This window comes from Abramis brama (assembly GCF_963993115.1).
Source record: "Abramis brama genome assembly, chromosome: 25".
NCBI lineage: Eukaryota > Metazoa > Chordata > Actinopteri > Cypriniformes > Leuciscidae > Abramis > Abramis brama.
In genome coordinates this window covers 19,473,452-19,495,222 of record NC_139987.1, presented here as the reverse complement: position 1 = coordinate 19,495,222, position 21,771 = coordinate 19,473,452, and the positions used below count along the sequence as shown (strand labels likewise).

Sequence of the window (21,771 nt, the reverse complement as noted above, 5' to 3'; positions counted from 1 at the left end):
CATCGTCCTTCCGGGTTCACCGGGCTCCCTCATCCCACCGGCTCCACTTTGGTCAATAGTCACTCTACCGTTGCCACGGACAGACTTACGGGCTTTCAGGTGCGCCTCATCCCTCCACTCCAACGGCTCTGTCTGGCGCCTGCTTCCCTTTGGTTCCACCTCTGTCCTCACTCACACCTTCGTCGCCCCAGTCCTCCGGCTCCCCTTGCTCCACTTCGGCCACTCTGCACCACGTCTCTGCCTTGTTATTTATCCTGGTTCATCGTTCATCGCCTGGGCCTCCACATCTCCCGGCATCACCGCTGTCGGTTGGGCTAAAACTCCACTATGTCTCCTTCCTCCATCAGTTCCGCCATGGGTCACCTTCCTCCTGGTTTGGCGCCTCCATGGTTTACATATAGCAGTATTTTACTGTAAAATATATACTGTATATAATAAGGGAACTTAACAGGTTTTTACTGTAGCATTATTTAAAGACTTTTATAGTTAAAATTACAATATTTTTTACAGTTAGGCCTTATGAAACAAAAGTAGAACGAATTTCTGTGTAAATTGTACAAATAAATAATCTTTAAAAATGTGTAAATTGTCCATTCAATGGATTTATAAAAGATATACAAAAATTAATTCTGCTCCAGTATGAATTTGAATGTGTGTGCGCACGCGAAGTATCATAAGTATAGTTAACTGACAGCGCCCTCTGCTGGTAACCTATGACATTGTTAACGCTTCATTAAATCACCTGTCCTATGAATGCATAATGAGATCTGTCATACACATGAGTTAATTTTGTTAGTGAACTTATTCACTACAACATTTTTAAAAAATATAGTTTTTTTGGAGATTTCCAAATAACAGGAGAGATCATGTCGCCAGTGTCTGGATTTCTCTCACTCTTTCTTTCATGTTCACTGTTGTCTCTTTCTTCCAATTCTTCTCTCTCTCACTTTCAAAGAGAAAGAGTCCCTAAAAAGTGCAGCTTACGGCAGTGACAGAATTAATTATTTATATTTTTGGTCTCGTATTTGCTTTTAGTGTGGAATATTGTGCCATTTGAGGTTTTGGTTTATGGGCCTTTGTTTCTTTTCCTCTCGAGTTCCCCCGCTTTCTGTCTCTCTGCTGCTGCTGCTGGTTTGTTTACATCAGTTCAGTGTCTCTGGCGCAAGGGCTTCTGGGCCATGTGTCTGCCATAGTCGCGGTGCATTGTGGGGAGGTTGTGGTCCTCCAGTGGCTCGGTTCGGAATAATGTCTGCCTCGGAGGCAGCGGACGGTTCTTCCACGGGATTATGCCCGAGCTTCGCCGTGATCTGCTCGTTTCTGGAGCGGTATGGAGCTCTGCTGGACCTGCCGGAGGTGTCGTTCCCGATGCTGGAGCGCAGTCTGCAGGAGAGCAGCGCGGGTGAGCCGCTCCTCCATTGTTGCTCTTTAGCCGCTTTACATGCGTTTAAACGAACTGCTCAGTAATCCAGCAGCGAGTGTTGGTGTTTTTGTCGCTGTTTGCGTCTTTAATGTGCCGTTTCTGCTGTTGAATTCGGCGTTTTGAAGGACGGGAGGTTTTATTCCGCTTTATTTGCTCATCACAGCACACAGAAACACATTGCTGCTTTATCTCCGTTTAAATGCGACCTTTTGCACTGGGAAATCACTTGTATTTGCATATAACAACGCACTTGTTGCGATGAACGAAATATTCGTGTTTATTCATAGTTAAATAATAATTTGGCATGAATTGGTGCGATGCGAGCAGCGCGCATGCGCAGAATGTGTAAACTTCCTGCTCCCGCTGCTGGGAGGGAGAAATTACAATATGGGATTATTTTGAGAGTCAAACTTTAGTGAAAGTTGTCAATAAGACTTTTAAATTTTATCTATGATGGTTTTGCAGCATTATAAATGTATTAGGTATGCAAGCTGAAGTGACTCTTGTAGTGACTCAAATATTGTTATATCCATACATTTCCTTACAAATGTGTAACGTTACATGGTAACCATCGTTTCTCCCTAAAATGCTGCAGTTGTAGTTATTGTTACTACACTAAAACTGTAAAAAATTATTACAGGTTTTTGATTAAACAGTGTAAAAACCCTTCTGAATAGTTTGTTGTTGTTTTGTTGACAGCATTGAGTAATATTAAACCCAGAAATTAAATTAAAATCTCATGCTCTTCTAACCTGTATAACTTGGAGTTATTAAAATAAAGTACTAGTTTTGTTGTGGTAATAATAAATGTAGTTGTTATTGTATTTTGGCAGAAAATATCACTGTTATGGTACATTTACAGTAGAGACAGACACATTATTTCACATTTATTGAAGCATGATAATAAACTTGGTAGGTACAAGAACAACAGCAATAGTAAATGTCCAGTAATGTATAACACTGTGTTGTTGCTTTAAGTGGCAATTTAATGTACATACTATACAATAGTACAGTGTACAATACAATAGTTATAATGTGCAGACCAGACTGATAATTTTTCCTAATGAACATTAATGATCCTACTGTTGCTGGCTTGGACCAAGCACTTACATAAACTGCTGTGTTACTGTCAATGTATTTTATTAAATGAACAGAAACACTACTATATTAAAACAGTCAGTTAATGCCTGGTTATGAATTGATTAATCAGTCACTTCATTCAATGCTGGTGCTCTTTGTCATTTTGTAAAGTGTAATTTGTAACTATTTAGTTAGTTTTTTTTCTTTATTCCGCAAACTGAACTGCAGACCAGTCGGACACACAGTAGTTTGAGAACCACTCCCCTAAAACATACAAAAACATGTATGCGTCAAACATGGCTGTGTAATTGTGCTGTGCATTTTGCTTAAAATTGAAATACTTTTATGTCCCCAGTACCCAAACTCCTCGTGGACCTTCACGTGAAGTTGCTGAGGAAAATTGGCAAGTCTGTGTCTGCAGACAGATGGGAGAAGAATCTCATTAAGGTAAGTCAATCAGTGTTAACAATTAATTTATGCATTGAATGACTTGTCATATGTCACACATTATGCTTTTAACAGTCAAATTTAAACAGCTGTGTGAATTATGGATTATTTCAGCAGTGATAAATATGTAAATAGCTGTGAGCACAACAAAAATCCATTGACCGTGTTAAGTCAATATTGGTCTCATCAGTGTTTAATTTTTGATGGCTTTATTCTGATCTGATGCTGTAGATCTGTCAGGATTTTAACACCACATGGGCATGGGAGCTGGAAAAGAAGGGTTATCGAGAGATGACAGTGGAGTGTAAGACTGGAATACTGAAGGTAAGATGGGAAAATCTGTTTAATGTCTAAACACTGGATTAAGTTGCATTGGGACCTCACATCCATCCATGAAAATTGTTGTGTTTGTAACACATTTCTGTTTTTACACAGTTTAACCTAACAATGTTTTGTTTTTCAAACAGTACTTGTGTGAATGCCAGTTTGATGACAATGTCAAGTTTAAGACCGCTATCAATGAAGAGGACCCGGATAAAATGCGTCTTCAGCCAATCGGCAAAGACAAAGATGGCCTCATGTACTGGTTTCAGCTAGACCAAGACCATAATGTGAGGATCTATGTGGAAGAACAGGATGATCTTGATGGGTCATCCTGGAAGTGTATAGTAAGGTAGGCATTCTGTGATCAGTTTCCAGTGGAATTAAATCCACTTCTTCATAACATGCATAACAGATTTTTTCCTTCCTGTACTGGATGGCTGTTAAATTGTGATTAAAACATTGATGCCAAATGGCAATAAGAGATAACATTCACTTGCACGATTTTGTGGGGGAAAATCCATTATTTTCCATTGCAGAAATAGAAACGACCTGGCTCAGATCCTTGGTCTGTTGAAGACTCAGATTGATCCAGCGCTCCTAGTAAAGAAGGATCAGGAGGGCTCGTCTAGTAACAGTCCCAACCCAGACGATGAGGAGAACAAGAAGAAAGAGGGAGCTGAAGGTATGTAAATATTGAGTATTGACTAGGGCTGTGATGGTGGCCTTTTTTTTTGCTACCGCGGTTGTATAATGGACCAACTACCGCCAGTGGTTGGGGGGGAGGGGGGTTGTTTATAGTATCAGTGCCATGCAGTGGTGTTCTGAAGTCCTCACAGGTTTATATATATATATATATATATATATATATATATATATACACTCCCGGTCAAAAGTTTTAGATCGGTAAGATTTTTAATGTTTTTAAAAGAAGTCTCTTCTGCTCACCAAGGCTGCATTTATTTGATTAAAAATACAAACAAAAACAGTAATATTGTGAAATATTATTAGAATGTAAATCAGCTGTTTTCTATGTGATTATATGTAAACTGTAATTTATTCCTGTGATCAAAGCTGTATTTTCAGCATCATTACTCCAGTCTTCAGTGTCACATGATCCTTCAGAAATCACTCTTATATGATGATTTGATGATCAAGAAACATTTATGATTATTATCAATGTTGAAAACAGTTTTTTTAATTTTTATTTCATGATGCTATGATGAATAGAAAGTTCAAAAGAACAGCATTTATCTGAAATGGAAAGCTTTTGTAACATTAAACACTATCGTTCAAAAGTTTGGGGTCAGTAAGAATTTTTATTTTATTTTTGGGGGAAAGAAATAAAATAAATCAATACTTTTATTTATCAAGGATGAGTTAAACTGATCAAAAGTTACAGTAAAGACATTTATAATGTTAGAAAAGATTCTATTTTAAATAAATGCTGTTCTTTTGAACTTTCTATTCATCAAAGAATTTTGAAAAAAAAATTGTACACAACTGTTTTCAACATTGATAATAATAATGAATGTTTGTTGAGCATCAAATCATCATATTAGAATGATTTCTGAAGGATCATGTGACACTGAAGACTGGAGTAATGATGCTGAAAACTCAGCTTTGATCACAGGAATAAATTACACTTTAAAATATATTAAAATAGAAAACAGTCATTTTAAATTGTCATAATATTTCACAATAATAATTTTTTTTTAATAATTTTTTTTATCAAATAAATGCAGCCTTGGTGAGCAGAAGAGACTTCTTTTAAAAACATAAAAAAATCTAAAACTTTTGACCGGTTATGTATGTATGTATGTATGTGTATATATATATATATATATATATAATATATATATATATAACTGTATATATATTATATATATAACTGTAGTATATATATAATTTTTTTTTTAACACATTACATTACATAAAAAAGTTATTTTATTTTATTAATAAAAGGATAAATATAATCAAGTTAGTGTTTTTAAGCATTTTTACATTTATTACAAAATAATAACTAAATGCAGTAATACTTTAAACAATATATTTTATTGTTCAGCTGTTCTTTTTAATAATCAACTTATTTTCGGATCATCATTCATCAATCATTGGTAAAACACTGGTCACAAACATTTAAATTTCACCAAGCTGATTGCTCACTAAAACCCCCCCACAGTCATCATGTTTTCAGAGCATTTCAAATTTGATTTTGACTTGACATAAAGCGGTGATATCAAAACAAATTACTTTTTAATTAGTCTTCCCATTAACAGCATCATTTTCTTTATTCATACTGATTTGTGAACAGGAAACTCGTGAAAACAAGAGGCAGGATTTCTCACATGAACCAATCATATCCAATCCAGTCATAGCGCCATGGAGGCATTGCCTCCTTTTATGTGACTTTCACCCATTCACTCTGAATTACCCCCACTAAACCCATCGCATGCTTTTGAGGGTCTGTTAAAACTCAATGTGCTCAGCGGAGGCAAGAGAGACGCAGACTCCCGCTGTGACTTTACTGCTGGTGTCGATGTTGGACAGTGTCACTTTAGAAAACCCAGTGATTTATACACTTTTTAATGTCCAGAGACCAACTTTTCTTTTTAAAAATGTAAGATTTTTTTTGCCTTTATTATGACAGGACAGTTAGTTGATAGGAAACGAAGTTGGAGAGAGAGAGGGGGACGGGATCAGGAAAGGTACACGAGCCCGGACTCGAACTCGGAACACCCGTAAGCACAACTACGCTATATGTCGGCGCGCTGCCCACGAGGCTATTGGCGCCGACGACTGATACCATCTTGTCTAATATCTTCATGTCTTCTGATGTTCCAAAGTGACTGACACTTGTTGTAAAAGGTCTGAAGAGCAAATTTTTTTTTCCATAGGGGAAAGACATTTAGGCTATATTTTATGTTGTGCTGCTAGAGGAAGTGAAACAAAATTACTGCCGTGTGAAATGCGCTATTTAAACTTGACTTCCCTTATCATGTCTAACAAGCACAAACTGTGTTAAAATTTGATCTGCGAGTAAAAAGGTATCTGTCCTACTTCAGTTTTTTTTTTATTGAACCACTGTAAAGAATGTGAATATAGAAATTAAAAGTGAATGCAGGGAACTACACTAACCTTTTCCACTGGTGGCACTTGCGCTACTAACTAACTACTAACGCAAAACATGATTTGGTCGCACAAATTATTTATAGTTAGCTGCTCTGGATAATAATGAACAATAATGAAACTGTATTGCATACAGATGTGCTTTTTATTTTACTTGCCATCTTTTAAACCACATGCCTTTTTGTTTTTGTTTTCTTTAACATTGGTTGGGATAGATTTACTGCAATAGAAAATACAGTACACAATAAAGTGCAAAATGGATTTCAACATGCTATGGTTGGCACAGATGGGCAGACTCCTGAACTCTTAAGTAGTGATGCACCGATGTGAAAATTATGGCCGATACCGATAATAACCGATATTAATATTGCTGTTATGGCCGACACCGATATCTCTGTATAGAAAACAAATTTACTGATAATCAAATAAAGAGATATTTTCCAAAACACTTTTTTTTTTTTACTTTAGAAATTACTGATATTGGGCATCTTTACCTGTGTTTGCAAAATATGTCACACATAGGACACACATGCATTGCATTACATATAATGTGTGCTGGTCAACTTGTCTAAAATTAAGAAACCCCTAGAAAACAGTAAAAAAACAAAAAAAACAGGAACATTGTGTACAATTAAGATAGGCTACTTAATTTATTATTCCAATATCCAAATATGATACTAAATAGCACAGGGAAAAGGGCTTCTATTTGTGACGTGCTGTCTTTGCATTTGAACATTGCACATTTTAAACAGGACACGCATTAGCTGAATAAATGTTAGCCAATACAAACATATTTATAGAAAACAGTTGACAATGAATAGACAGGAGTCCAATAATAGCATAACGAATCACTTATTCTAAAAATAATATCAAGTATAAGTTAGACGAATCCGACATATAACGAGGGCTGTGTTAACAGTAAAACGTCCGTCATTTAACGAATTTTAAAAACACGGATGGATAATACAAAATGCTTTCTGACATTTTGACAGAAAAACAAAACAAGCAAGAACAAAATTTAAACTATAGCCCGTCAATTTTCATTTTACAATTATCTTCTCTCTCTGTGTGCGCGCGTCCGTGTTGTGAGAGAGAGAGAGCTCGCGCAGCACTGATACAATGGTACGTCTAAGTAACGGTCGCGGAGCTATAGCCAACTTGATGTGTTGAATGCTCGGAGCACGTTATAAAACGTATTCTAAAAATACACATTTCTGTTTTAATAAATGCTCATAATAAATCATAGCATATTGCCTAAAACATAGGTGCAAAAATAATCCCATTAAAAATGAGGGTCGCAATGGCATTTCAAAAGGTCGCATATGCGACCATTTTGGTCGCAGTGTAGTTCCCTGGAATGAAAGGAAGAAACATTTATAATTCCATGTGAAAATGGGTGAGTCAGGACTGGAGTGAAGATCTGGGAAAAGAAACAAGACATTCCATGTACAAAATAATAATGGATTATAAGGGTGACCAGATCGCAAAACAGTATAAATGTAAAGCCGACAAATGGGTTAAATGTATGGGCTCATCTTCCTCTTTCATTTGGCATGAATCCAAATGTTTCCATGGTTCGATGTAACATTTAATTGCTAACCTATTATTTATTTTGTAAACAAAGCTTTGTGCTTCACTTGTGCCATAATATTCACATAAAACAGCATTTACATACCAAAAATGTTTTGGTGAACCACTGCTGGTGCTACTCGGCCACCGTATTGCCCTCAATACGCCATAGTATTGACTGAACACAGATTGAATTAGGTATGAATGTTTTTTGACTGGTTTTCATTGTTTTTCCTGTGTGTTTTGGCTTCTAGAGGAGATCAGAGATGAGAAGTCACAAGACGACTTATCGACTTCTGAAAATAAGGAAAACATCTTGGAGAAAGAAAATGCAAAGCAAGAAGATCCAGAGGCCACAGATGCTTTATCAGAAAAGGGCTTGAAGGTGAAGGAAGAGTTGCAGAAACATTCGGAGACGTCAAATTGCACTGGTGTTATTGCTGGATCTATCAAAGAAGAGCCACAGGATGAGGAGGAGAAAGTCAAGGACTTGTCAACACCTTCACATAATATAGAACAGATCGATGACATGAAGAGAAAAACCTTAGAAGAGACTCAGAGAACTTTGAAAAATGACCATCAAGCTAAAATCCCTCTAAAAAAGCGAGAGATGAAACTAACCGAAGACTTCGACAGCAACAGTGCAGGAGTACGAAATGCACCTGTTGCTTCGGTGAAAGAATCACGGACATGTTTTGATGACAACAGATTGAGTGCTGAAAAGATCAACGGCCATGTCCCTCACCTTAAACCATCTGAAAGTGAAATGCAAAAAGGTTCAGAGAGTTTTCAAAATGAAAGAACAGAGAATTATTCAGAAAATACCCCATGTGTCTCAGATGGGTCCAATGAGAGAAAAAAGCATACTAAGGATGACCAAACGGAAGATAAGATGGACACAAATGAAACCAGATTGTGTGATGAAGAGCAGATGGAAGTGGAGAAGCCTGGGAAATCTTGTGAAGCCACCGCAGAGGAGAACAAAGCAAAATCTGAAACTCCTCAACCTCACGAAAAGATCCCTGGGGAAGAAAAAATCTCAACAGTAAGTGAGCAGTCAGAAAAGACACCTGGTTCTGAAGAAGTACCTGAAAATAAAAAATCCCCCACTAGTGAAAATATGGAAACTACAGAAGCAAATACATCAACACTGCCTGAAGAGTCAACAAAAGATCTCTCAAAAGAAGAATCAATGCAAGATCTCTCAAAAAAGGAAGCAACAAAGGATCTCTCAAAAGAAGAAGCAAAAAAAGACTTAAAAGAAGCAACGAAAGGTCTGTCAAAACAACAAGCAGTGAAAGATCTCCCTAACAAAGAATCATCAAAAGATCTCGCAAGAGAAGAGTCATTGGAAAATCTTCCAAAAGATCTGGTGAAAGAACAGTCAATGAAAGATCTCACAAAAGAAGGGTCATCAAAAGAAGGGTCATCAAAAGAAGAGACAATAAATAATCTCCCAAATGAAGAATCAAAAAAAGATCTCGCAGAAGAAGAGTCACAGAAAGTTCTCACAGAAGAAAGTCAAAAATCTCCCAAAGACTCGGACAACTCCAAAAAACAAGATCCAACTGCTTCCACGGCAATGGAAACTGAACCATTCCAGTCATCTAAAATGGAGGAGTCCTCTTTCCGTGAAGTAATCAAACTGCATTCTGGCACAGAAAAGCCAGAGAATGCTGACAAAACAAAAACTCATCACAGTTCTGCAGACACCACCATAGAAAAAGAGCATGTTGCTCCTGTCTCAAAAACTGAAAAACAGTATATGTCTGAAGCAGACAAATTCTCAACCAATAGAGAAAGGCAGTCCATTGCCTCTAAACCTTCTGAAGATACAGATGGCCCTCAAGCCAAAGCACAAGAGCAGTCTGCCTCCCCCAAGTCGGCATCAAGGGATCTTGAAAAATCATCTGTTTCTGATTCAACAAAGAAGCCAAGTATGCCAAAAACCACAGAGAAAGTTGATGGTGAGGGCAAATGTGACACAGCTGAAACGGATAAAAATGAGAATTCAGAAACGACAAAAGAAAATGATGTAAAAGGTGAAGCTGCAAACAGCTCTGAAGAATCTTCAGTGAAAAAATTGGTTGAAGAAGTTAAAGCTACAGAAAAACCCAATGAATCCAACAGTTCTGAGAAACCTTCTGAAAGAGAACATAAAAAGGAACCAGATTCAGAAGAAGGGAACAAAGAGAAGCAAATGGAAGTTGATTCAGAGATCACTAAAGCTGATGAAGTACAGTCGGCTGTTGAGGAGGTATGTGAGACTTCAAGAGCAAGTAAGAAGGAAACTGATGTTCCTGTGGATCAAAGCACCACCTCAAGCAAACAATCTGAGCAAGACGCAACTTCTGAACAACATGAGGCTTCCAGTGATGTTCAAGAAAAGAGCAACGCAGCTGTGAAAAGCAGTAAAAGACTTGGACGGCCTCCAAGGAAGTCTCAGGAGAGTCAGGATGAGGATAAAACGGGAGAAGAACAAGAAAAGACCAACTTGCAACAGGAAGGGATTCGTATGAAGATCAAAATCCCAGCTCACAGACGGAAGGCCAAACTCCAGAAAGAAGAGGTCAAGGGAGATTCAGAGTCTGAGACGACTGAGGGCAGATGCTTGAGGAGATCTCCAAGAATCTGCAGGCCCACTGCTAAAGTTGTGGAGATCCAAGATAGGAGGGCGGAACGGAAGCAGGCGACTCCAGTGTCGGAGAAAGAAAAGGATGACGATGAGGAAAAAGAGGATGAGGAAAAGGAGGATGAGGAAAAAGAGGATGAGGAATCTGTCCAGAGGAAACCGAAGAAAGCTGAGCCAGATGGCCAAACGAAACCAAAGGTACTTGTCAACATTAAAATACATTAAACTATATAATTTAATTTAGTGGTTTCAGTCAGGATATTTACAGTGGTCTCCACAAATATTGGCACCCAAAACTGACTGTGAAAATTAGTTTTTGCAATTTCGCTTCTTAGTCTTTCATTCAAAATATTAACATACATCTAACCTTTGAAGTCGAATAGTTGAAAGAAAAAATCTTATCATAAAACCTTTTTTTTTCTTCTGAAATGTATGATATATGTATTCCACAATTATTAGCACCTTTTCATTTAATAGTTTGTGCAACCCCCCTTTACCAAGATAACATCTCTGGATCTTCTCCTATAATGTGTAATAAGGTTGATGAACATATGGCAAGATATCTGAGGCCATTCCTCCATACAGAATCTCTCCAGATCCTTCAGATTCAGAGGTCCATGCTTGTGTACTCTTTTCTTCAGCTCATCCCACAGGTTTTTTTATAGGGTTTGGGTCAGGGGACTGCTATGTTCATGGCAAAACATTCATTCTGTGGTCAGTGAACTATGTTTATTTTGAGATGTACTTTGGATCATTGCATGCTGGAAGATCCAACCACAGCCCAGTTTAAGCTTCTTGACAGGTTTATGATACCGGCTGTATACTAACAAGTTGTCCAGGTTCTTTGGAAGATTAAAGATACATCACCATACTTCACAGTGGGGATGTAGTACTTTTCTGCATGTCTATTTTTCTGTCTATGTAAAACCCACCTTTGGTGTTTTTCCAAAAAGCTTTTTTTTTTTGGAGACTTTCTAACACCAAGACCCAAACTAGCATCTGCAGTTTTCCAACTTTGATCCTTACAGTTTCTTTGGCAACTCAAACCATCCTTCTCAGTGCATGACATATGGGGCCAATATAGACACTCATCTTCCAGGTAGATTGTTACCATCTCCAATTGATTTAAACTTCTTAACTATTGCCCAGATAGTGAAGTAAAGTATTATCTTATAGCCATTTAATGATTTGTGCAGCTCAACAACCTTTTGTCACACATCATTTCTGTCTGTCTGTCACCTTATATTTAGAGCCTAGTGAAACAGGAAGTCTTCACGTATCACTTGAGTGTTCCTGATCACTAAGGGGAATTTAAAAACAAACCATATGAATGGGAATATACTTAAGTTAAAATTTTACTCGTTAGAATTTGTAGGGGTGCCAATAATTTTAAAATGTAATTTTATTCCTGTGATGGTAAAGCTGAATTTTCAGCAGCCATTGCTCCAGTCTTCAGTGTCACATGATCCTTCAGAAATCATACTAATATTCTAATTTGATGTCCCTGAAACATTTCTTCTTCTTATCAATGCTGAAAACAGTTCAGTTGCTTTATATTTTTGTGGAAACTGATGCATTCTTTGATGACAGTTCAAAAAACAGCATTTATTTAAAATAAAAATCTTTTGTACCATTATAAATGTCTTTACTGTTTGCTTAATTTAAAGTGTCTTTGTTGCATGAAATCAAAAATCTTACTGACCCCAAACTTTTGAACGATAGTGAAAGTCATTTACAGTGTAACACATCTTTCGCCAGGTTGGGAGACGTCGAAAACGACAACCGTGGTCTCGCACGAGACGTAAAAAGAAATGTTCTGAAGATGACGATGATGAGGAGGAGAGCGAGAGTGAGTTCGAGGAGACGGAGGAGGATGACAGCGATGAAGACTATAAGGTGGAGAAGTCCAAGAAGAGAAGGAGAAACCGAAACCGAGAGCGGAACAGCTCGGACTCCTCTACCTCTTCATCAGACGATGATGTACCCAATGATGACCCCTGCAAACACTGTGGCCTTCCCAATCATCCCGAGCTGGTGCGACACTTTTCTGCAAAGCATCTTCATCTTCAACTCGCAGTCAAAAGTTCTGCATCTAACCTCTCATTTCTGTTCACCTAGATACTCCTGTGTGATTCCTGTGACAGCGGCTACCACACTGCCTGTCTGCGTCCTCCGCTCATGATCATTCCAGATGGGGAATGGTTCTGTCCCCCCTGCCAGCATGTGAGTCAATTCAGATTTCATGATTCTCTTTACAGAAATACACAGTCCTGGCTATTCAGATGCTGATCCTCTTTATCTCTCTTGCAGAAACAACTTTGCGACAGGCTCGAAGAGCAGTTGCTGAATTTGGATGCTGCCCTCAAAAAGAAAGAACGTGCAGAACGAAGGTGAATAAAGAGAAGTTTAGACCAGCTCAAGTGAATTAGTTTGAAGCTGTTGCAGTAAAGTTCCTGAATTATTCACAACTATTCCACAATATCAATTTGCACTATTTATGCTGCTGCATGATGTCTGCCTGTAGGTTAGCTGTTCAGTCCATATGAGGAAATATTTTCAGGCCTGAAACATTGTCCTTTTTGTTTTTTTCCTCACAGAAAAGAGCGACTGGTGTATGTTGGCATCAGTTTGGAGAACATCATCACACCCTCTGTAAGTGCCTGCAATAGAAGTGTAAAGTATTTTAGTAAATGTAATTGGTTTCTGTACTTCAGTATCTTTTTGGCTACTTTGTAGTTTTTCTGAGTATCAAAGATATTAACAACTTTTATTCTCTACTCAACTACTCAACATTTTTGAAAAAGTATATGTACTCTTTACTCCAATACATTTGTGATGAGTAATACAATTACTCATTACATTTTGCATGGCACCTAACTTTTTCTGCAGCAGTTTATTTCTGCTACAAAAGAAGCGATATCGGCATCTACAGGGCATTAAAGGTACTATATCATGTGTGATTTGCCCTTACTCACTCAAACTTGTCAACATAGCTACTTTACGTGAATGTGAGCAAATTGGCAGGTAGTTGTAATAGCAGGTGTTTTATAGATGAGGACATGAAAGCAGCCGATGATGAGGCTAAAACCAGCACGTCCAGTGCAAGTAGCCTTTGAATATTTATTTTTACTTAACATTATTTTATTTATCATTATATAGAAGAGACGTTTTTGAAGGATGTTGGTTTACTTATGCTCTTTTTGAGCACTCAAGCTTGACTGTTTGTAGATGTTTGAGAGGCTGTTGTGTCGACCTTGATTTTTGCAATTTTGGGGTGTTCAGTTTTATTTTGATTTTAGAAAATTAAAGTGATCGCTCTCTTCACAAATCAACTGTTTCATGTTTTTCACTGGCATGTTTCTCAGGTGTTGAGGACTAGTGCATCTTTGAGCCTACATTCAGTACTAGTAAAATACTTAACATCTTTTACTCAAGTCGTATTGGAATTGGTGACTTGTAACTTGTAATGGAGTCATTTTTGCTGTAAAGTACCGGTATCTGTACTTTTACTCAAGTATGGTCTGGCCTGCAATGTTTGTTAAAATTTGTGAATTCTTAATATTGATATTTAATTTTAAAATGTTAATATTCCAGAAGAACCATATTAAACAAGTGAATTAAATAATGCTTTTAGATCCCAAAACTTGATCCGACTTTTACACCAGATCAGGTGGCATGAAAAAACCCCTGCTTAATAGTGTGAAAAGTAATCAATCTGCTGTCATAAAGCTGAACAATTTGTTTTAAGATTGTAGAATAGACTTGAAAAAATTATTAATCACATGAGAAGTTATTTTTTTCCTTTTAAGCTTAATTAGAAGTAATATTTGGAGGTTTTTTTTTAATTGTCATCACATTTAACTTTTACATTTAATCATTTAGCAGACGCTTTTATCCTAAAGCGACTTACAAATGAGGAATCTCATCATAATCATATTTTTTAATAATTTGTAATCATAATTTACACTGCTGTTCAAAAGTTTGAGGTTGGGATGATTTTAAAGGGTTTTTTTTTTTTATTAAAAGAAGTCTCTTATCACCCAAGGCTGCATTTATTTGATTCAAAACTGTAATATTGGGAAAAATTATTTAAATTTAAAATAACTGTTTTCTGTTGTTATACATTTTGAAGTGTAAATTATTCCTGTGATGAAAAAGCTGAATCAAGAAGTTTTTTTGTGGAAACTGTAATACATTTTTTCACTTTTTCACTTTTAAGGTCACTTTTAATCAATTTTATGTGTCCTTGCTGAATTAAAAAAGAAAGAAAAAACTCACTGACCACAAACTTTTGAACAGTGGAGTACTCTGTAGTAAAAGTAAAAAATATTTTTTTTTTTGGTGAAGGTTGAAGTGGAAGAAGAAAAGGAAGAGGTGGTGGTGAAAGAGAAGGAGATGAAGAAGAGCAAAAGTTGGGGACGTAGATCAACCAGGGCAAAGAAATACATAAGCTACAGGTATGTCAATCTGTCCGCTAGGTTTACATAATCTTATGTACATAAGATTTGTACTTTTTCATTATCTTGTGCTGTTTTTACATTATCTTTATTCATTGTTTATTGTTACATTTTTGTCAGATTTGATGAGTTTGATGAAGCGATCGAAGAGGCAATTGAGGAAGACATCAAAGAGGCAGAAGGAGGAGGTAGGGGAGCATTTCCTTCAAGTGCTTGTGCTGCAGTTGTCATTACATCTCGCTAGGGTTTATCATGTTGATATTTGAGCTTGAACGTATGAGTTTAGACTGATCAAACGTGACCAACAGGAGCAGGCCGGGGGAAAGACATGGCGAACATCACAGGCCACAGAGGGAAGGACATATCCACCATTCTACAGGAGGAAGGGAAGGAAAACGGCCGGCCGCAGAGACCCAGTGCAGCTCAGAAGAAGAAGCGGCGGCGTCTCAACGATCTGGACAGCGACAGCACTGTGGACGAGGAAGAGAGCGAAGACGAGTTCCGTCTTAGCGACAGGTTCTGTTCAACAGCATTTCATTTTAAAGTATCACAGAATCCTGTGGTGAAATGACACTCACTCTGCTCTGATTGGTCTGCAGTTCAGAAGAGGAGTTTGTGGCTTCTGATAACGAGGCGGAGAGTGAAGCAGAAGCCCGGTCCTTGGAGGACAGTGACTTCGGGAGCGATGCGGGCGGCCCGCGGATAAGACCTTCAAACAGAAAGGCGGCAAGCCGGTGTCGAAACAGAAGGCAGCCGCCACGCAGGAGACGCAGACCCAGAGGATACTCTGACGAAGAGGAGGAGGAAAGTGATGAAGAGGAGGAGGAAGAGATGGGTGAGGCATTTAGTTTCTTAGTATTGACTGCATTGGTCAAGCTCAAGAAAAATGGTTAAATAAACATAAGAAATGTTTACTTTATCAATATCTACAAGCCAACATAGGAGTTATTTAATTGAGGTATTCTGTTATGTATTCTGACAACTTTTATTTATATTATCGAAATGTTATTTTTCATTTAATGTTCATTTCTTATGTTTATTTAATTGCTAGAAAAAGACCTAGACCTGCTGAGGTAGACCAAAAAAACTTTTTTGTTGAAAAAGATAAAAAATGTGAGTTTTAAGCCATAATTTGTACCATACTTGTGGTTTACACTCTATTCACTGATATACTTATCTGTTTGACTTCCCATTGTGCGTGGTTGTTTGCATGCAGTGACAGAAGGCTCTAGTGAATACAGTGACAGCGATCTGGACATCCGCTTTCGACGGTCCCATCGGAGCCGTAAGCAGCAGGTGAATTACTGTGAAAGTTCAGATTCTGATGGCTCACAGGCCAGCACCAACAAAGACAAAAAGAAGAAACGCAGACGTCTTTCCAGCTCTGACAGTGAAGGTCAGTGCCATTTACACCCATGCATATTCACAGCATAAGCCTGAATCATTAACTTTGACCTCTATACAGTATATAACTGTAATGTCACTATAATCTTGCTATAATATTGCTAGAATTATTCAGGGTTGAGTGATATAAGCACAAAGATAGTGAACCAGGTGTGTGTGTGTGTTTTCTCAAAAGTTTGGGATCAGATGGGTTTAATTTTTAAAGAAATTATTACTTTTATTTAAAGGTGTGGTATAATGCCCTTTTTACAAGATGTAAAATAAGTCACCAGAGAGTGTATGTGAAGTTTTAGCTCAAAATACCCCACAGATATTTTTATATAGCATGTTAAAATTGTCACTTTTTGAGGGTGAGCAAAAACGCACCATTTTTGTGTGTGTCCCTTTAAATACAAATGAGCTGCTGCTCCCGGCACAGAGGGCGGAGCCTCAACAGCTTGTGTCATTTTACCTCACACAGACATGCACTGAAAATTTCAGAAACTTTTAGCCTTTTATGTTCAAACCGGAGTCAGACAATGATGGAGAGACTCAGGAAGAGGTGACAACATGTAGAATGCAACAGGACATTTCTGAATGATTAGTTGATGAATATGTAGCTTATGTGTAGTTATGATAATCTATAAATCACGTTCTCGGGGATGGGGTTTATGTAAATTTGAGGGATGGTGATGTCACTAACCCGGGAGGAATGTTGTGTAGTCTCTACCAGCTGTTTGTTGTAGTCCTTAAAAAGCAATTTCTTTGAAAGCAAATATCTCCCTTTGCTTTGAACTTTGAGCTTTGTAACTTTGCAGATGTTGTTTATGCTCAAACAGCAACATTACACACTAACTAAAGTTAGAAAAGTGAAATCATAATCAACCACCCCTTTAACAAGGATGCATTAAACTGTGTCTGTAAAGACATTTATAATGTTACAAAAGAAAATAAATGCTTTTCTTTTGAACTTTCTTTTTCACAGTGTCCTCAAAAATATGAACTTTTTAACATTGATAAAACTTAACTAAAGTATTAAAATGCTTAATATCATTCAAATACTTCACAATATTACTGCTTTTACTGTAAGTTTGATCAAATTAAGCCAGTCTTGGTGAGCAAAAGACTTATTTTAAAAACAAAACTTTATTTATTAAATATACCGGTAGTATTATACAGTATGTTCTTATATACACACAGTATATTATTATATGTTCAGTAAATATAAAAATATAAAATAATATACAAAATATAGGTCAACTTATCAGCCTGGTCGATATATCAAACTGTAGCCAAAAATTCTGTGATTTAATTGTGAGTTTAACTTGAATTGTTCAGACTGATTTGATGCGTACTGTTGTCATGATTTAACTGTCTCCTCCGTGTGTTAACTTGCTCCTCCAGTTAGTTACCAGTCAGCTGAATCTGATGAAGAAGACAGGAAGCCCAAGAAGCTGAGGGCGGATTCGTCCGAGGAAGAATCCAGGAAACGGCGCAGACGCTTGTCCCTTAAACGCCGGAGGGAGTCAGAGGATGATGACGAAGACGACGACGATTCAGACGAATCCGAGGAAGAGGAACGGCCCGTCCGGAAGCGTGTAAACCGCATCGACTCTGACGACAGCGAAAGTGAAGAAGGGGAGGTGAAGAAGAGCCCACAGGAGAAAGAGTCAGAGGAGACCGTTGTCAAAGGGCCCAGTCCACTAGACTACAACTTGGTGGAGCTTCCTCCCACTAACGGACAAAGCCCAATGAAGGGTTTAGAGGGCCTCATCCCACGACCCGAGGTGGGAGTGACACCTAAAATTGGCAACGCCCCATCGGCTGTATCCTCAGCGCCGAATGGCCTGGAGATCCCTGCGCAGGACGAAGATGAAGACGACCTTTTGGGCGTCACAGACCTCGTAGACTATGTCTGCAACAGTGAACAGCTATAACTTGGTATTCTTTTTCTTTCCTTTTTTACATTTTTTTCCTTTTTTCCCCCCGACCTTCATCCTGTTTTCAGCACCGTCAGCACGGATCATGTCAACAGTCCCTGTTAAATGTGCCAGCGGAGCAGATCAGGGACAGCTCGGCATCGGTGGCACATTAATAATAGCTGTAAATATTTTACTGAGCAAGAAGTATCAAGGGAAGGAAAACGCAATCCTTCCGAGAGACTCCCCGAGATATTCCTTTTAAAGTATTGTTTTTGTTCGATAAGAGTGATCGCTCTCAAACAAACCCTCTCTGGAAACAACCTCTGAAACCTCTTTTTACACTAATCACACAGCCATGCTCACGCTCACCCGTCTGGCATAGAGACATTTGTCCAGTTTACATGCGTTTTGATCTCCACTGCTGTCAGTTGCACATTTCAGAGAGAACCGGAAGTGGGTGGAGTCAGTACAAAAGGGGAGGGGCCAGAGACAAACCAGATTTCAATGAAATTCCACACATTGCTAAATACATTAGCGTATGGTTCCACTCAGATGCCATTTTTAAACGTTCATATTTTATAATCTAATTGGAGTGGAAGTTGAATTTCTAGCGATTGGTTTCATAGTGTCATTTGGTGGGGAAATGTTTTTATTAAGTGATGTCATTATAAGCTTTGTTTTGTTATACTATTTATTACGGAAATTGTAATTTGTACCTGAAATTATCGCTTGGTCGTAGAGCTGCTCGCACCATTAGAGCAAAAGATTCCTGGAAGTTTCTAAGAAATGTCTAATAGTGAAAAATTGCTCATTTTCTTATGCCAACATACTAACAACGCATCAAATCCTGTTGCTTTGGACTGTTTTAGCACCATGTTTTAATTTGAAGTCAAACACTATTTACTCTGGCAGCTTTTCAATGCGTCAAATGCCAAATTTTCCTCTCAAAGTTGATCAAATGCTGAGGACTCTCACCCGCACCGGTGTGTTTCTCTGAGGGATTCCTTGACGTTTAGTGCTGTTCATCTCATTTTAGTGCAGATATTCCATCAAAGGGATTCTATTTTGCCCATCATGTCCTGCTTATGTCTGTGTTTCGGTGCACTATATTAATTTTCTTTATATAAATATATGAATATACTCATTGTAATGTTTTCCTTTTTTAAAAACATACTAATGATGTATGACATTAATGTTTTTTTGTTTTTCATCAATTACAAGCAATACATTTTTCTTACAAGACATACAGGAAGAGATTCATCATCTCCTGGTTTCGTCTATTTTTAAAGATCGAAATTCATGACATTAAAAATTATTTCCGACCCTTCCGAGAGCAGTGTGATGTGAGACGCCCCTCTGAGATGTATGAACACGTCTGAGAAACATGGTATAGTCTTGCATTATCCTGGTGTGTATATCTGTAGTTTTTGCTGTAACATATTAGAAGCATTTTAAAATCATTTAAAGTATACATAGCAGTCCTTTTATGATTGCATCTGTTTATAATTTGTTTTGTAGGTACATTTGTACCACTTCAAAGTGGTAGTGCGTCTGTCTCATTTTCATCAGTGCATTCTTTTTGTTTTTGTCTTTTCTTTGAGGGTTTTCAGTCTCTCTGTCCCATTTCCACTGATTGCTAAAACATTTAAGAATGATCTGTTCTCAGAGGGAAAAGCATTTGATTAAAAAAAGCCCAACAGACAGTATAATTGTTTTGATGTCAGCATTGATAGACAAAAGCGGTGTAAAAATGTCTTGTACATTAATGTTTTTTGCTTGGCATGCACATATCTTCTAGTCTGATTCATTTGCTCTTGCAGCATTAGGGCATCAGATTTTGAGAATAAAACATCCCTTATTTTTTACAAATATAATTTGACATGCTGAGATCAAGAGCATCATTAGGTACTAGACCACAGTGCATTTTTGTCTATTAACAGTATTGGTTTCTTGTGTAACATAAAAATCAATGGTACAGACATGGATTTAAAATTGAGGCCCAGCCTATAATGACACAGTATATATTTGTATTTCACATAAAAAAATCTGATATTCTGTTATGAGGGATGTCGACACCAGTGTTTGAAGACAATTGGCTGATGTTGTTTGACAGCAGATGGACAGATGCCGTCTGGTTTTAGCTTTTAGAAACGTCCTTTGTGTTCGTCTGTTCTTTTTGATGTTTTTGTTAACTGTATTGTAATTTCTTTCATATGATTTACTATCTTGTACATTTGTCATAATAAAAACGAAATGAAACCTGTTTAATGACGGTGTAATGCTTTTATATGTGCCGAGATTCGCTAACTGTTACCTTTTCTATTTATTAGAGCTAAAATGACGTGACCTCGTGGCAGGCTGATGTACTTTTGACATCGATGTTTTTGGGGAAAAGGGTTAATACAAACTAAGAGCTAGCCATTTTGTTACAGTCGGTGTTATATTTTACCCGTCGATATATTTTTCTAGTTTCTTCTAGATATCAACAACAATAGACCAAGAAGAAGAGAGGGGAACAATTAAAGGGATAGTTCAGCCAAAAATGAAAGTTTTGTCATCATTTACTTACCCTCAAGTTGTATGAGTCCAAAACCTGTATGAGTTTCTTTCTTCTGTTAAAAAAAAAAAAAAAAAGAATGAGTGAAGAATTTAACCAACAAACTGTTGTCAGTAGTAGCCGTTGATTTCCATAGTAGAAAAATAATAATAATATGGAAGTCAGTGGCTACCGTCAACTGTTTGATTACCAACAGTAATTGTGTTCCGCAGAAGAAATAAATTCATACAGGTTTGGAACAACATGAGGTTAGTAAATGATGATGGAATTTTCATTTTTTGGTGAACTATCCCTTTAACTCGATGTGGAATTTGAACTGTTGAGGTCAATCTGGCACTACTCTCATTGTGACCACATGGTGGCGTCAAATTTGTGAAAATAGAAGAAAACAGACATTTATTTTAGACTTCGGTCTGTAGTTTTATTCCTAATTTGTGCTGCATGTTATTGCCAACGAAATGAAATTGTATTAGCTAAATTAGTTTAGCTAAACAAATAGAGGTATAGCAAAAAAATGTTACATCACAAGTGTCAGTCACCATATGTTGGTATTGATATTTTTATTTTTACACAATATATTTTCATAAAAACAGTGTTCAGTTTTATTTTTTTCTGTTTTCATTTTAATTTCTTATTTTTTAAGTTTTTGTATTTTTTATTTGTTTTGTTGTTTTTGTCATTTTATTAGTTGTTATGTTCTTCAACTTAAACTTAAACTAAAATGAGAAATGTTGCCTTGGCAATAAGCTGAAATAAAAATAAGTTTTAAAAAAAATTTATTAATTTATTTCAAGTAGGCTAATGATTTTGTTATGTTCTGGTTTAAGTTAACAATAACAGAACCTTTGCCCAAT

General features: G+C 37.2%; 1 protein-coding gene across 1 annotated transcript; it reads left to right on the top strand.

Annotated features, from left to right (window-relative positions):
- Positions 1-524: 524 nt before the first annotated feature.
- On the top strand, positions 525-20,628 carry rsf1b.1 (remodeling and spacing factor 1b, tandem duplicate 1). The gene is made up of 16 exons (XM_084105570.1): positions 525-1,399; positions 2,856-2,947; positions 3,179-3,271; positions 3,415-3,620; positions 3,808-3,953; positions 8,221-10,796; positions 12,357-12,632; positions 12,717-12,821; positions 12,909-12,988; positions 13,196-13,250; positions 14,946-15,055; positions 15,176-15,243; positions 15,364-15,571; positions 15,655-15,890; positions 16,272-16,451; positions 17,843-20,628. Exons 1-16 carry the CDS (start codon positions 1,069-1,071, stop codon positions 18,373-18,375), a joined length of 5,295 nt encoding a protein of 1,764 aa, XP_083961696.1. The 5' UTR covers positions 525-1,068; the 3' UTR covers positions 18,376-20,628.
- The last annotated feature ends 1,143 nt before the right edge of the window (positions 20,629-21,771 follow it).